Here is an 11,149-nt window from a genome sequence, read left to right as displayed (position 1 = left end):
CAAGGTTTGTACAACCCTACCACAGAGGTTAAATGTGGTCTCTGTTATGATATAATTTTCAGTTATGCTATGCCAAATGACTTCTAAATACGAATATTGTTGAACTATCGCTTTGATATTTTTCATAACATGTTTTGGTTTTGCATTTTGTTACTGACTCATGTTTACACACTAGTATATGTTTAGTGCTTACTAAGTTATTGATAACTCACCCCTTATCTCCACAATATATTCAGATGTTTTGGATGTTTCAGCTGAGGATCAAGAATATAAAGCACGAGCAAGGCTAGGTGAACATAGTGGATTAAGTACAAATAGGGTACTATGATTATTGGACGACCTTAGCCAGTAGATTTGCCTTGTTCTGTTGATTGGGTGTTTTGAGAAATTGACATTATTATTGAAACTTTGTGGAGTTATTGATTTATTTCGCCGGATTATTTCATTGATGTCCTTGTAGAGGAACGAACAAACACACACACACACACACACACACACACATATATATATATATATATTATATGGTTGAAATAGATGAATTTATGTTTTATGGAGTCTTTAAAAATTATATCTGTATTATGGGAGATGATTTTGTAGGTGACAGGAAGTAACCCCCTGACCCTCCAAGTACGGGGCGTTACAATAAATAAGTAGGCTTGCATGAAAAAGAGACTCCTAGTGAGTAGTGCTTTCACAAGCACATTTTCTTGACTTATTATACCAAGATCAAGTTCTTCAAATTTATTATTTATAATTTGAGGCTCCTATGATCGGTAAGTCTTGGAAAAAAGGAATTTACCTTATCAATTATGTAAAAGACCAATGAAACAAAGAAAAACATAATATCGGTATTATTTCACATCAATTTTACCTTTAGAGGAGAACATAAAGGGAGGACTGTAGAATTGATAAATATAGTGTTTGAGTGCTTCTCCAATTATTATTCTCTCTTTCAATTATTCTTGCAATCTACCTGTAACACACCTCAAACTACTCAAAATAAAATACACTAAAATTTTTCATTTCGAAGGGAGCACTTCTAGCAAAAAGAGGAAGAAGATGATAAGAAGAAAGAAAATATGATTTTCATTTAAGTTTCTGGATGATGAACACGAGAGCCCTTGGCTCATACATAAACAAGATGCCCCTGCATGGACCCAGGCTAACAAAACTAAACCCATTCAAAGAAAATAAAACTAAAGGCCCAAGCCCACTAGCTATCTTATAGTCTAAATAACTTGTTGAATCAAAATCAAGGAAGTTGTTAATGAAATTAAACTGGCCTAAGGCCCATGGCCCATGTACTTCATTCGTGGACTGACAAACCATCCCCCATAAATGCACCATGGTCAAAAATGAAGATTTTTCTTATCTCAAAAGCCACACCATGTTTTTGCAAAGCATTTTTTAGGCCCACCATAGAAATGGGTGGTTTGTTGAACACAGTAACAGGTACATTTTTGTAGTCTCATTTCGTAGGCCATCCACCAAAAATAGTTGTTATAAAGCATGTGGCCTCCATTAAGGCCACAGGGATAACAATCATTCTATTCATAACATCACTCACACACAAGAACAATTCTCACTTTAGAGCAGCAGTTCTTTCAGCTATTGCAACACAAGCCATTAACCTGCACATGGAAGCCTGATAAGTGTCACTCAATGGCTGATAGAAGTAAAAGCTTGTTATTAGATGATGTTGTAATAGTCCACCACGCTCCTCAACAAGCTGAAAAACTACTATTGCAAGCTATTCATCCCCATGGTTCTTTGAGCAAATATTGACAGCTGAATAACCGAAAGTAAGCAATGGCCAGCTCTAGTTTATTTCTCTTCATAAAAACATAAGCCTTCTTCAACTGCCTTGTATTTTTCTTGCTGAAAATTCCTTACAAGAAAAGTCACCAAAAGCTTATCCTTCTTATCCCTGCTAATTATAAAAGACCAACCAACACTTGAAATCTCTTCAATGTTCTATATAACAGAGCACAATCATTGGGATCTTTGTTTTTAAGATATTGTAATCTTACCAGTTTCTCCATCTGTGCATGCCATTGTGTTGTATTAGTAGACAATATCCAACTCCAACAACCTGCATTTCTTGCCAAGTTGGTTGGTTAGGTAGAAAAGAACCAATTAAAATTTCTTGGGAATCAAAGTGGTATGCCCAGATAATCAACCTAGAGCCAACAACCAACTCTTTCACAAATGTCGATCTTCCAATCATATGGAAAAATATGTAACTGCTAACACCTTAACACTACCCAAAACCTTCGCCCAAGTTTATCAAGACTTTCATAGGCTAAAGTTTATGGAATACTAAGTTCACTGAGAATATCTGTAGTTTCAAAAATTTAAGTCTCCTCTATCTTGGCTATTGCTACCAACCAATGCAAGTACTCAAGAGGCTCAACAAAACCACTAAGTTCAAATTTTTTGGAAAGGGAAGGGAAGTTATTATTGGAAGCAAAATACTCATAATCAGAAGCAAATTGGAACATGTTGTGCTGAAACTGAGATGATGTTGTGGTCAAATCTCCACTCCATTGAAATCCCTTATCAGTTGAATTTATGAAAATGTTTTCTTCCAAATAATCAGACACAAGGCTCTTTGGGTTTATGCAACTGGTCCTTGTGGGGATATTTTTCATCTTAGTAGCATAATTAGAAATATGACCTTCAACGAGATGCCACATAGCCATATATGCAGGTTTCCATTTCTTTTAATCATATTTCAATCAATCCCAAGCTATGAAAAAATTGTTGGCAAGGAAATCATTCTTCTTATGCAACTCTACAAATAGTTGAGACTCACATGATTGATTAAAATTATTAATGTCACAATAAGTGAAAATTATAGAAATAATGTCCTCATTTGCTTTAGATCTAAGCATTACAACCCCAGGGCAGTCCAACAATTTGACATTCTTGCTTAACTGAACTTCTTACATTGATCTTGTAAATCCCGGAGTAGCACCAACGTTGGCGACATAGCACCTCTTCAAACTATTAATGAGACTACTCTTACCAACATTGGGTAGGCCAATAATACCTACCATAATTGACTTCTTGATCTCATGGTTTCTTGAGTAATTCTTCAACAATTTAATAAGAGTTTCAGCCCCTATACAATCCCTCGTTTGCAAAAGATTCATTGGTTTTGCTGACTTGGATGATGACTTCCACCCTAAGCTTGATCTTTGTTGTTGAGTACTGCACTTAAATGCAACCGTTGGTAATTCTTCCCTAAGATACTTGAGCCACTTCTCAACAACTTCTCTAGGAACAAGATCAATTTTATTCAGAAGTAAAACTAAAGTCTCTTGAGGTATGAATTTCATCACCAACTTCTCCATATCAACACAGCGAGTATTTAGGGAATCAAGAGATCAAGAACCTCTACAATAACATTTGATGCTTCAGTGACCTTACCCAACTCCTTCTAGAAAGCTTTGTCTACATCATCCTGATTTTTTCTAGCTCCCATGGAATAGGAGTTATGTTGGCTCTTACAATTCATTCCCACAAGTTTTCTTTCTCTTCCTCTATCAAAGGGCCCAAGAACCCCCTTTAAGTGGCAATATATCAAGCAACTAGGGAGCAAAATTCATACCTACCAAAACTTTATCACTCTTCTACAGTGTTAGATGCATTATATCATCCTTGATGGTCCAGAAAGAAGAGTTCATCTCCACTGGATCCCAATCTAACTCATGCTCTTTAGTTATTTCTTTCATAAGCTTTAGTTTCTTTTCAGGTGAAGGAGCGCCAATTGTTAGTAGTTCTATTAACTGGTGATTAACACAACAATCTGGCATGAACTCTGTTACAACTAATACAAATTTCTTGCCGTACTTAGTCACAAATAGCATTTGAACCCCCAGCAATTCTGGTAGATTTGCAATAATTGGAAGGCAGATGACAATCAGCTCACAGAATGGCTCACTTGTCCTCTTAGCAGCCATCATATTATCTTCTCTAATAATATGCTCAATGCAAATTTCAGCAGTGGTCGAAGATGAAATCGGGATCTAAGAGAGGTAGCTTTGGTTGAAGATGAAATCGGACAATGAATCTGTGGTTACTCGTTCTTTGTCTTCATGCATCGCATAGACCAAGTCTTCTGGGCCTTTCTCTCTTTATTCCTTCGACATTGCATGTACTTTGTCTTCCTATATTGCAAGTTCCTTCTATATTTGACAAATTTGATTCTCCAAGCGGTCGAAGATTCCATTAAAATTGCTCACAAATTTGTTTACATGCTGCCGGAATATTTTGTGCATTTTATTCAAATGCTACTCGAGAACTTGATAGCTTTGATGAGTTTGAAAAACGAGCTCCATAATCTTCTGAACCAATGCAAGAATTTATTGCATTTTTTTTAAGCATAGAGATTAGTGTCTCTCTTATACTAATTTGTAACACACCTCAAACTACTCAAAATAAAATACACTAAAATTGCTCACTTCAAGGGGAGCACCTTCAGAGAAAAGAGACAGAAGATTATAAGAAAAAGGAAAAGAAAATTTTCATTCAAGTTTCTTGATGATGAACACTAAATCTCTTGACTTCATGTACATAAACAAGATGCCCCCTACATTGGCCCAGGCGAACAAAACTAAAAGCATACAAAGAAAATAAAACTAAGGGCAGCCCACTAGTTATCTTATAGTTCAAATAACATGCAGAATCAAAATAAAGGAAGTTGTTAATGAAATTAAACTGGCCCATGGCCCATGTACTTCGTTCATGGACTGTGACACTACCTTACCCCTTCATAAGAGAAGGATTATCGACTTTAGAGTGTTACATAAATGGTCTACATGAAAAGCTTCCAAGAGGATCTGGAAAAATAAAACCAACACTTCATGCAATATAGAGAAGCCTTTTAGGTGAATGAGCTTTAAATGTAGATAAATAATAAAGGTTTGGTTGTATCAGCACCTGTACAGTATAGCACAACACAACTTACTTTACAAACCATGCTAATTAGGATGTGTTCATCTTTGCATCACCAAAAGTCCCTCTCTGTTTCCTGCAAAGACAACAACAAATAGTCAGATCAAGACAAATGCAACGCAAAGCTTATGATTGAGAACACTCTCCAAATCAATCCTAGAGTTAGACTTACCAGATTTGACATTATAACTCTAAGCCTATTTTCCTTTGCACTGTTAATCCTAACGTAAACATAGGGAGTGAAACATAAATAGAGACAAAGTGAAGGAAAAGTTAATTGGCAATAAAATTCCTCGTGTCAGTGGTTCAAATCCACTTCTAAGCCTTGTGAGGGTTCACCCAAATTTGTTTGTCAACCTAAAGTTATAACCTGGGCCTCATGATTTACTTTAACAGGGAAATTTGCTTAAAAATACATGTGAAGTGCACTTAGCTCGGAAGATTACCAAAATAAATTCATTTCTTCCCTTTGGTCCCTGGGATCACGTTCAAATCATCACCCTGTCAATAAAAAATAGACAAGAGACACAAATGGATTCCAAATCATGAGCAAAATTTCTCTAATACAACACCTTGTGGCACTTTCATAGCAGTCACATTTTGTCCTATCAACAATCTCATATGGAGGATGTGCAGTAATGTTCCTTCTAGATGTATCTTGTAATAAATACTTTCTACTATCGGTATGTCTAAGTTTTGTATAAATTGAAAATTGTATAGTGAAGCAAGATTGCTAGATTTTAGAAAATGTTTCATTCAAATTTGCATCAAAGATGATTAGACTAATGTGCATACTGTAAACACAAATATTTGAATTTTCAGGGTATAATCACATTTTCTGTAAAATCAACTTAAGAGAAGTATTTTAAATTTCATTTGGCATGGAAAGTAACAGAAAAAAAATTTGTTTAGATGGTTCATAAATGGCTCATTCCACATATTGGCACTTGCGCTTTCCTAAAAGTGGCTTCTCTTTTCGTTCTTAGGTTCATCATCTAATCATCACTCTACCAACAAAGAGAGGGAGGAACTCAACGTACCCATTCCTAAGTATTAAGGCACCTCACTCTGTTGCAGCAGAACACAACACTACCACTCACTCGGTTGCAGCAGCACACAACACTACATTGGATATGCACAGCACAACCAAGCCAACACAGAAGAATAATTTGTATCATTCCAGAATATATACCATAACAAATTGTACTATTTAGAAGGGCAGTTGTCATTGTATAAGTGGTGAAAGAATCAAGGTTGTTATATGCAATAGCTATGCATAGTAAGTTGTAATACAAATCAAAGTATGAGAAAAATGAGAGTTTTGAAAGCATGATTGATTTTGGAAAAACCAGAGCCTTCTTAAACCTTTTCTCAAACACCTTATCCTCATCTTCAAGTATTTATTTATTTAGCATGGTATCCAGAACCCAAGACTAGCATCCTCTTACATACTCATGTCATCTCCAGAAAAAACTCCGACCCCACCTATCACCCCCTCCATCATCACCTCCTCCACACAATTCAATAATATCAAACTCACTATTGACAATTTTTTGCCCTGGAAAGCAAAAATAGTTACTTTCTTGAAAACTATATCATGGATATGTTGATGGCTCTATTCTCGCTCCCACAATTTTATTGATGGCAATCTGAATCCTGCCCACACAAATATATATGATTTTTCCCAATGCAATCCAAGTCCAATGTATCTTCTCTCATGATTGCATTTCTTCGCTATGATCGTAATGTTTTTTCCAAAAATGTATATTTCAAGGGATGTAGTTTTTAACTGTCTTCCCTTTCGCAAAACAACTCAACCCAATCACTTCGAATCCAGGGCCCACAGTAAAATCTTCCATCCCTCACATCGAAGCCATATCTTCACACTTGGACCCTCCCATATCTTCACCTCAGTCCACAGGCCCATCTCCCTTCGGGCCATACATATATTTCAAGGGATGTGGTTTTTAACTGTGTTCTCGTTTGCAAAACAGCCCAACCCAATCACTTTGGATCCAAGGCCCACAGTCAAATATTTCATCCCTCACATCGAATCCATATCTTCACACTTGGAACCTGCCATATCTTCACCTCAGCCCACAGGCCCATCTCCTCCTCGTGATTTATTGTTGGCCCACAGTCCACCTTGGTCCTTAAGTGATTCTTCCTCAACTCAGAACCTTAACTCCCATTCTTCTTCTGCCAACTCGTCTTCCTCCCCAAACCCTATCACTCATTCTGATTTCACCTCCTCTCCCATCACACAGCAGCCTCCTCTTTTCCCTCAATCTACACAACTGCCACCCCCCACCCTATGATCACTTGTTCCCGTGCTCATATTCACTGCCCCAAACAATTCACAGACAACACTATCCTCTAGCCTCTATCGTGAGCCTCTATGTCTTTGACTGCCACTACCTCATCTCCATTCTCTTCTACTTCCATCACTCCTGAAGAACCCTCATTTTTTTCTGAAGCTTCGAAATACCCAAAGTGGCGGTCTGGTATGCAAATTGAATTTCAGGCCCTGCTTCAAAACCAGTCCTGCGATCTGGTTCCTTCTACTTCTAATCTTAATGTGTTGGGTTCCAAATGGGTCTTAAAGACCAAGAGGCGAGCTTATGGGACTTTGGAACGCCGTAAAGCATGACTTGTATCCAAGGGTTACCATCAGCAGCCCGGGATAGATTTCTCCAAAACCTTTAGCCCTGTGGTCAAACCTATAACAATCTGTCTTTTTATTTCTCTTGCAGTCACGTCCAATTGGCCTCTTCATCAACTCAATATGTAGAACGAGTTCTTTTATGGGGACCTTGAGGAAGCTGTTTTCATCCGACAACCTCCTGGGTTCATTAATCCTGGTCATCCGAATCATGTATGTAAGTTAAAAAAATCCATCTATGGATTGAAACAAGCCCCTCGCGCCTGGTTTGTGAAGCTTACTAAGAAATTACTTGCTTTAGGTTTTCATGCATCCTGTTTTGATAATTCCTTGTTTATATTGCATACTCAATCTGATTGCATTTACATATTAATATATGTTGATGACATAATTGTCACTAGTTCTAGCTTTATTCTTATCTTGGATTTTATAGCTTAATTGAGTATTCATTTTCCAGTTACAGACATGGGTCTGTTGCACTATTTTCTAGGGGTTGAAGTTAATCGGGTGTCTTTTGGTCTGTTCCTTTCCCAGTCCAAATATATTGCTAACCTTTTGTTTCACACCAATATGCATACTTGTAAACATATTTCAACCCGTATGTCCACCTCAGTGAAACTCTCAACCCTTGATGGACCCACTTTTGAGGACCCCCAACTATACCAAAGTGTAATAGGTAGTCTTTAATATTTAGCTTTCACTCCACCCGACATATCTTTTGTTGTAAATAAGGTTTGTCAGTACATGCATTGTCCTAGAAATTTCCATTGGCAAGGTGTCAAGCAAATTCTCCGATACCTTCAAAATACTCAACACTTAGGTTTATTTTTTTTCTCCTTCTTCCTCCTTCAAAATTATTGCTTTCTACAATCCTGATTAGGCAAGACGCCCTGATGACCGTAAGTCCACTGGGGGCTTTCGTGTGTATTTTGGATCTCATCTTATTTCCTAGGGATCTAAGAAACAAGCTAGTATTGCTCGATCATCCACCGAAGCTAAGTATAAGTTAGTGGCCAATATGGCCTGTGAGGTTCTTTGGTTCCAATTTGTGTTAAAAGAATTTCGCACTTTTCTTACTGACTCTTCTACATTGTGGTGTGATAACTTAGGAGCAACGTATTTATCTGTCAATTCTGTACTTCAAACTCACACCAAACATGTGGAGCTAGACTATCATTTTATTCATGATTGGGTTGCGGCTAAGACCCTCCAGGTCTCATTTATATCCAACAAAGATCAACTCGTTGATATCTTGACCAAACCACTATCCACTGCTCGGTTTCTTCAGTTACGATCAAGCCTCACACTTGCTTCTGTGTCACTTGAATCGCAGGAGGGTATTATGGCACCTCACTCTGTTGCAGCAGCACACATCACTACCACTCACTCAGTTGTAGCAGCACATATCACTGCATTGGAAATGCACAGCACAAACAAGCCAACACAGAAGAATAATCTGTAACATTCCAGAATATATACCATAACAGATTGTACTATTTAAAAGGACACCTATCATTGTCTAGGTGGTGAAAGAATCAAGGTTGTTATATGTAATAGCTATAAATAGTAATCTGTAATACAAATCAAAGTATGAGAAAAATGAGAGTTTTGAAAGCATGATTGATTCTAAAAAAAAAAAAAGAACTATTATTGCTTATAAAAGAAAAAGAAAAACCCTAATCACCCTCATCTAAAACTTCTAATTACTTTTACCAATGTACCAAAGTATTGCTTATAAAAATGCAAAGTCAAGATCATTGTTAAAAGTAGATTTTAGAATTGTACAAGGATAAATAATTTAACCCCAAAAGTATTGTTGTACCAAAATCTGTGGATCATTTCTAGTTAGTCTTCTGATGTACACAAGCAAACCTTCTCAAGTTCTATTGGCCAATCCGCTCCAAGTATTAGGGGATTCAACTCCATTGTAACTTGAAAGTTTGACATTGTTGCAAAAATGGGCTGACTTTTTTTCTGTGCATATCTTTCAGGCAATATACCCATCAAACCAGGTATGGCACAACTATATCTTTGATCTATGTGTTTGTGTGCAAACCTTGAACCAACAAGATCCAAACAAGGCTTTATCAATCTCTTGAGATAAACAAGGCTTTATCAGTCTCTTGAGATATACATCAAGGCCATTGTTCAATAAGTTGGCACAATCCACCGAGATCTTCACACCCACCATCTCCCACTTCTGCTCCAATCTCTTCCTTAAAGAACTAGTATCAGGTAGCTCACCCCAGTTCTGACAAGTCCTTGTAAAAATTGCCGTCATTGATCCACCCCATAACACTTTCCTCATTCCTTTGGTCTTCAAGGGGATGCCAAAAGGAGCCCTAACAGGGCTCCTACTATAAATGTTTGGGCTTCCTAATGCCTGATGAACCTCTTTCCCATCTTCTACCGAGCCGGGTGGTCTACTACCAAAAGAAAGCATCTCTATAGTACTATGTTTTTCTTGAAATTTGGGGATTAAAGATTCTTCACAAGCAACACTATGGTTTTTCCCGTAAGGCCCAAAGAGGACTCAGATGGTTCCTAAACTTACGATCACGGATACTTGGGGTCTTGCCCTTTTGTGGGGATTGTGGAATATCCCTGCATAGTGATTGAATGCCACTTCCTTGATACCCATTTGCCACTTTAACACTAAGAGAACCTTCTACCTTGTGGTCTTTTGATGGGGGGATTTGTGAGAGGCATGCATTGCTTATGATTGATCTGATGAGATGATTATGAAGACTAACATTTTCTCTTCCAATTTTGCTAATGCAGAGTTTATCAAAGTTGGATTTGCTAATCTTAAGGCTTAAAAATCTTTTGAGAAGATCGAAATACTCCTCTACCTTTTGGCGACCTAGGCTCCTTTCAATCTCAGTCTTTAGCTTTAAGGTGTCTATTTGAGAAGAATGCTGATGTGCTGGCATTCTGATTTCCAAACCCCTCACTATCACCAAAGCTAAAATGTCCGCAGCAACAGAAAACCCTATGAAATCTAAATCACCATCATTCCACATCCTATTTTAGAATCCAAATCCTAAGTTCCATTGCCTTTATTGAATAGTAATTTCAGTGAAGAAAGTCGACATTGCCTGGTGGCTTTAATTAAATTGGTCACATAAGGGGATCAAAACCCAAATTATAAATAACACCAAAATACAGTAATCCAACTTTATTTTTATCATTAAACATTAAAATTCTTTCAATTATAAATTGGATTTTCGAGGGTAACTACAATACACAATTACACCCAGAGTTCTCACCGCTCAATATCCAGCTCACAGAAAAATGATCGTGAAACGAAACAACAGATTTGACTAAAAGAATTAAGCTTCGGAAAGTTTTAATTCAAATACGAAAGTCTCTTCCAAATTTAATCAGAAAAATGAAAAAACCCACTAAAGCAATTCACATGAACAAAAACAAGAAAATAAGTAAATAACCTGAATTCACAAACTGGGTGATTGAAGTTCCTTCAGAGCATCACTTGAATCCTTTGATCACTTCATCATTGGATTGCTC

The 11,149-nt window shown here is 37.2% G+C and overlaps 1 protein-coding gene across 1 annotated transcript; it reads right to left on the bottom strand.

The window, feature by feature from the left end:
* Nucleotides 1-5,011: 5,011 nt before the first annotated feature.
* On the bottom strand, nucleotides 5,012-10,644 carry LOC108988547. The gene is made up of 3 exons (XM_018961838.1): nucleotides 10,176-10,644; nucleotides 9,678-10,084; nucleotides 5,012-5,035 (listed from the first exon to the last, which is right to left on the bottom strand). The coding sequence occupies exons 1-3, from the start codon at nucleotides 10,642-10,644 to the stop codon at nucleotides 5,012-5,014; spliced, it is 900 nt and encodes a 299-aa protein (XP_018817383.1).
* Between the last annotated feature and the right edge of the window lie 505 nt (nucleotides 10,645-11,149).

Source organism: Juglans regia, chromosome 12, assembly GCF_001411555.2.
Source record: "Juglans regia cultivar Chandler chromosome 12, Walnut 2.0, whole genome shotgun sequence".
In the NCBI taxonomy this organism is placed as follows: Eukaryota; Viridiplantae; Streptophyta; class Magnoliopsida; order Fagales; family Juglandaceae; genus Juglans; species Juglans regia.
This window is presented reverse-complemented; position numbering and strand designations above follow the sequence as displayed.

Bases quoted from the DNA above. Each gene is read 5' to 3' on its own strand.
- LOC108988547 (XM_018961838.1), bottom strand. From the start codon at position 10,644: ATGTGGAATGATGGTGATTTAGATTTCATAGGGTTTTCTGTTGCTGCG. The intron at 10,085-10,175 runs GTAAGTTTAGGA...CCAAATTTCAAG, and splicing joins GACCCCAAGTATCCGTGATC to AAAAACATAGTACTATAGAG. The intron at 5,036-9,677 runs GTTTGCACACAA...TTGTCTTTGCAG, and splicing joins TTGGATCTTGTTGGTTCAAG to GAAACAGAGAGGGACTTTTG.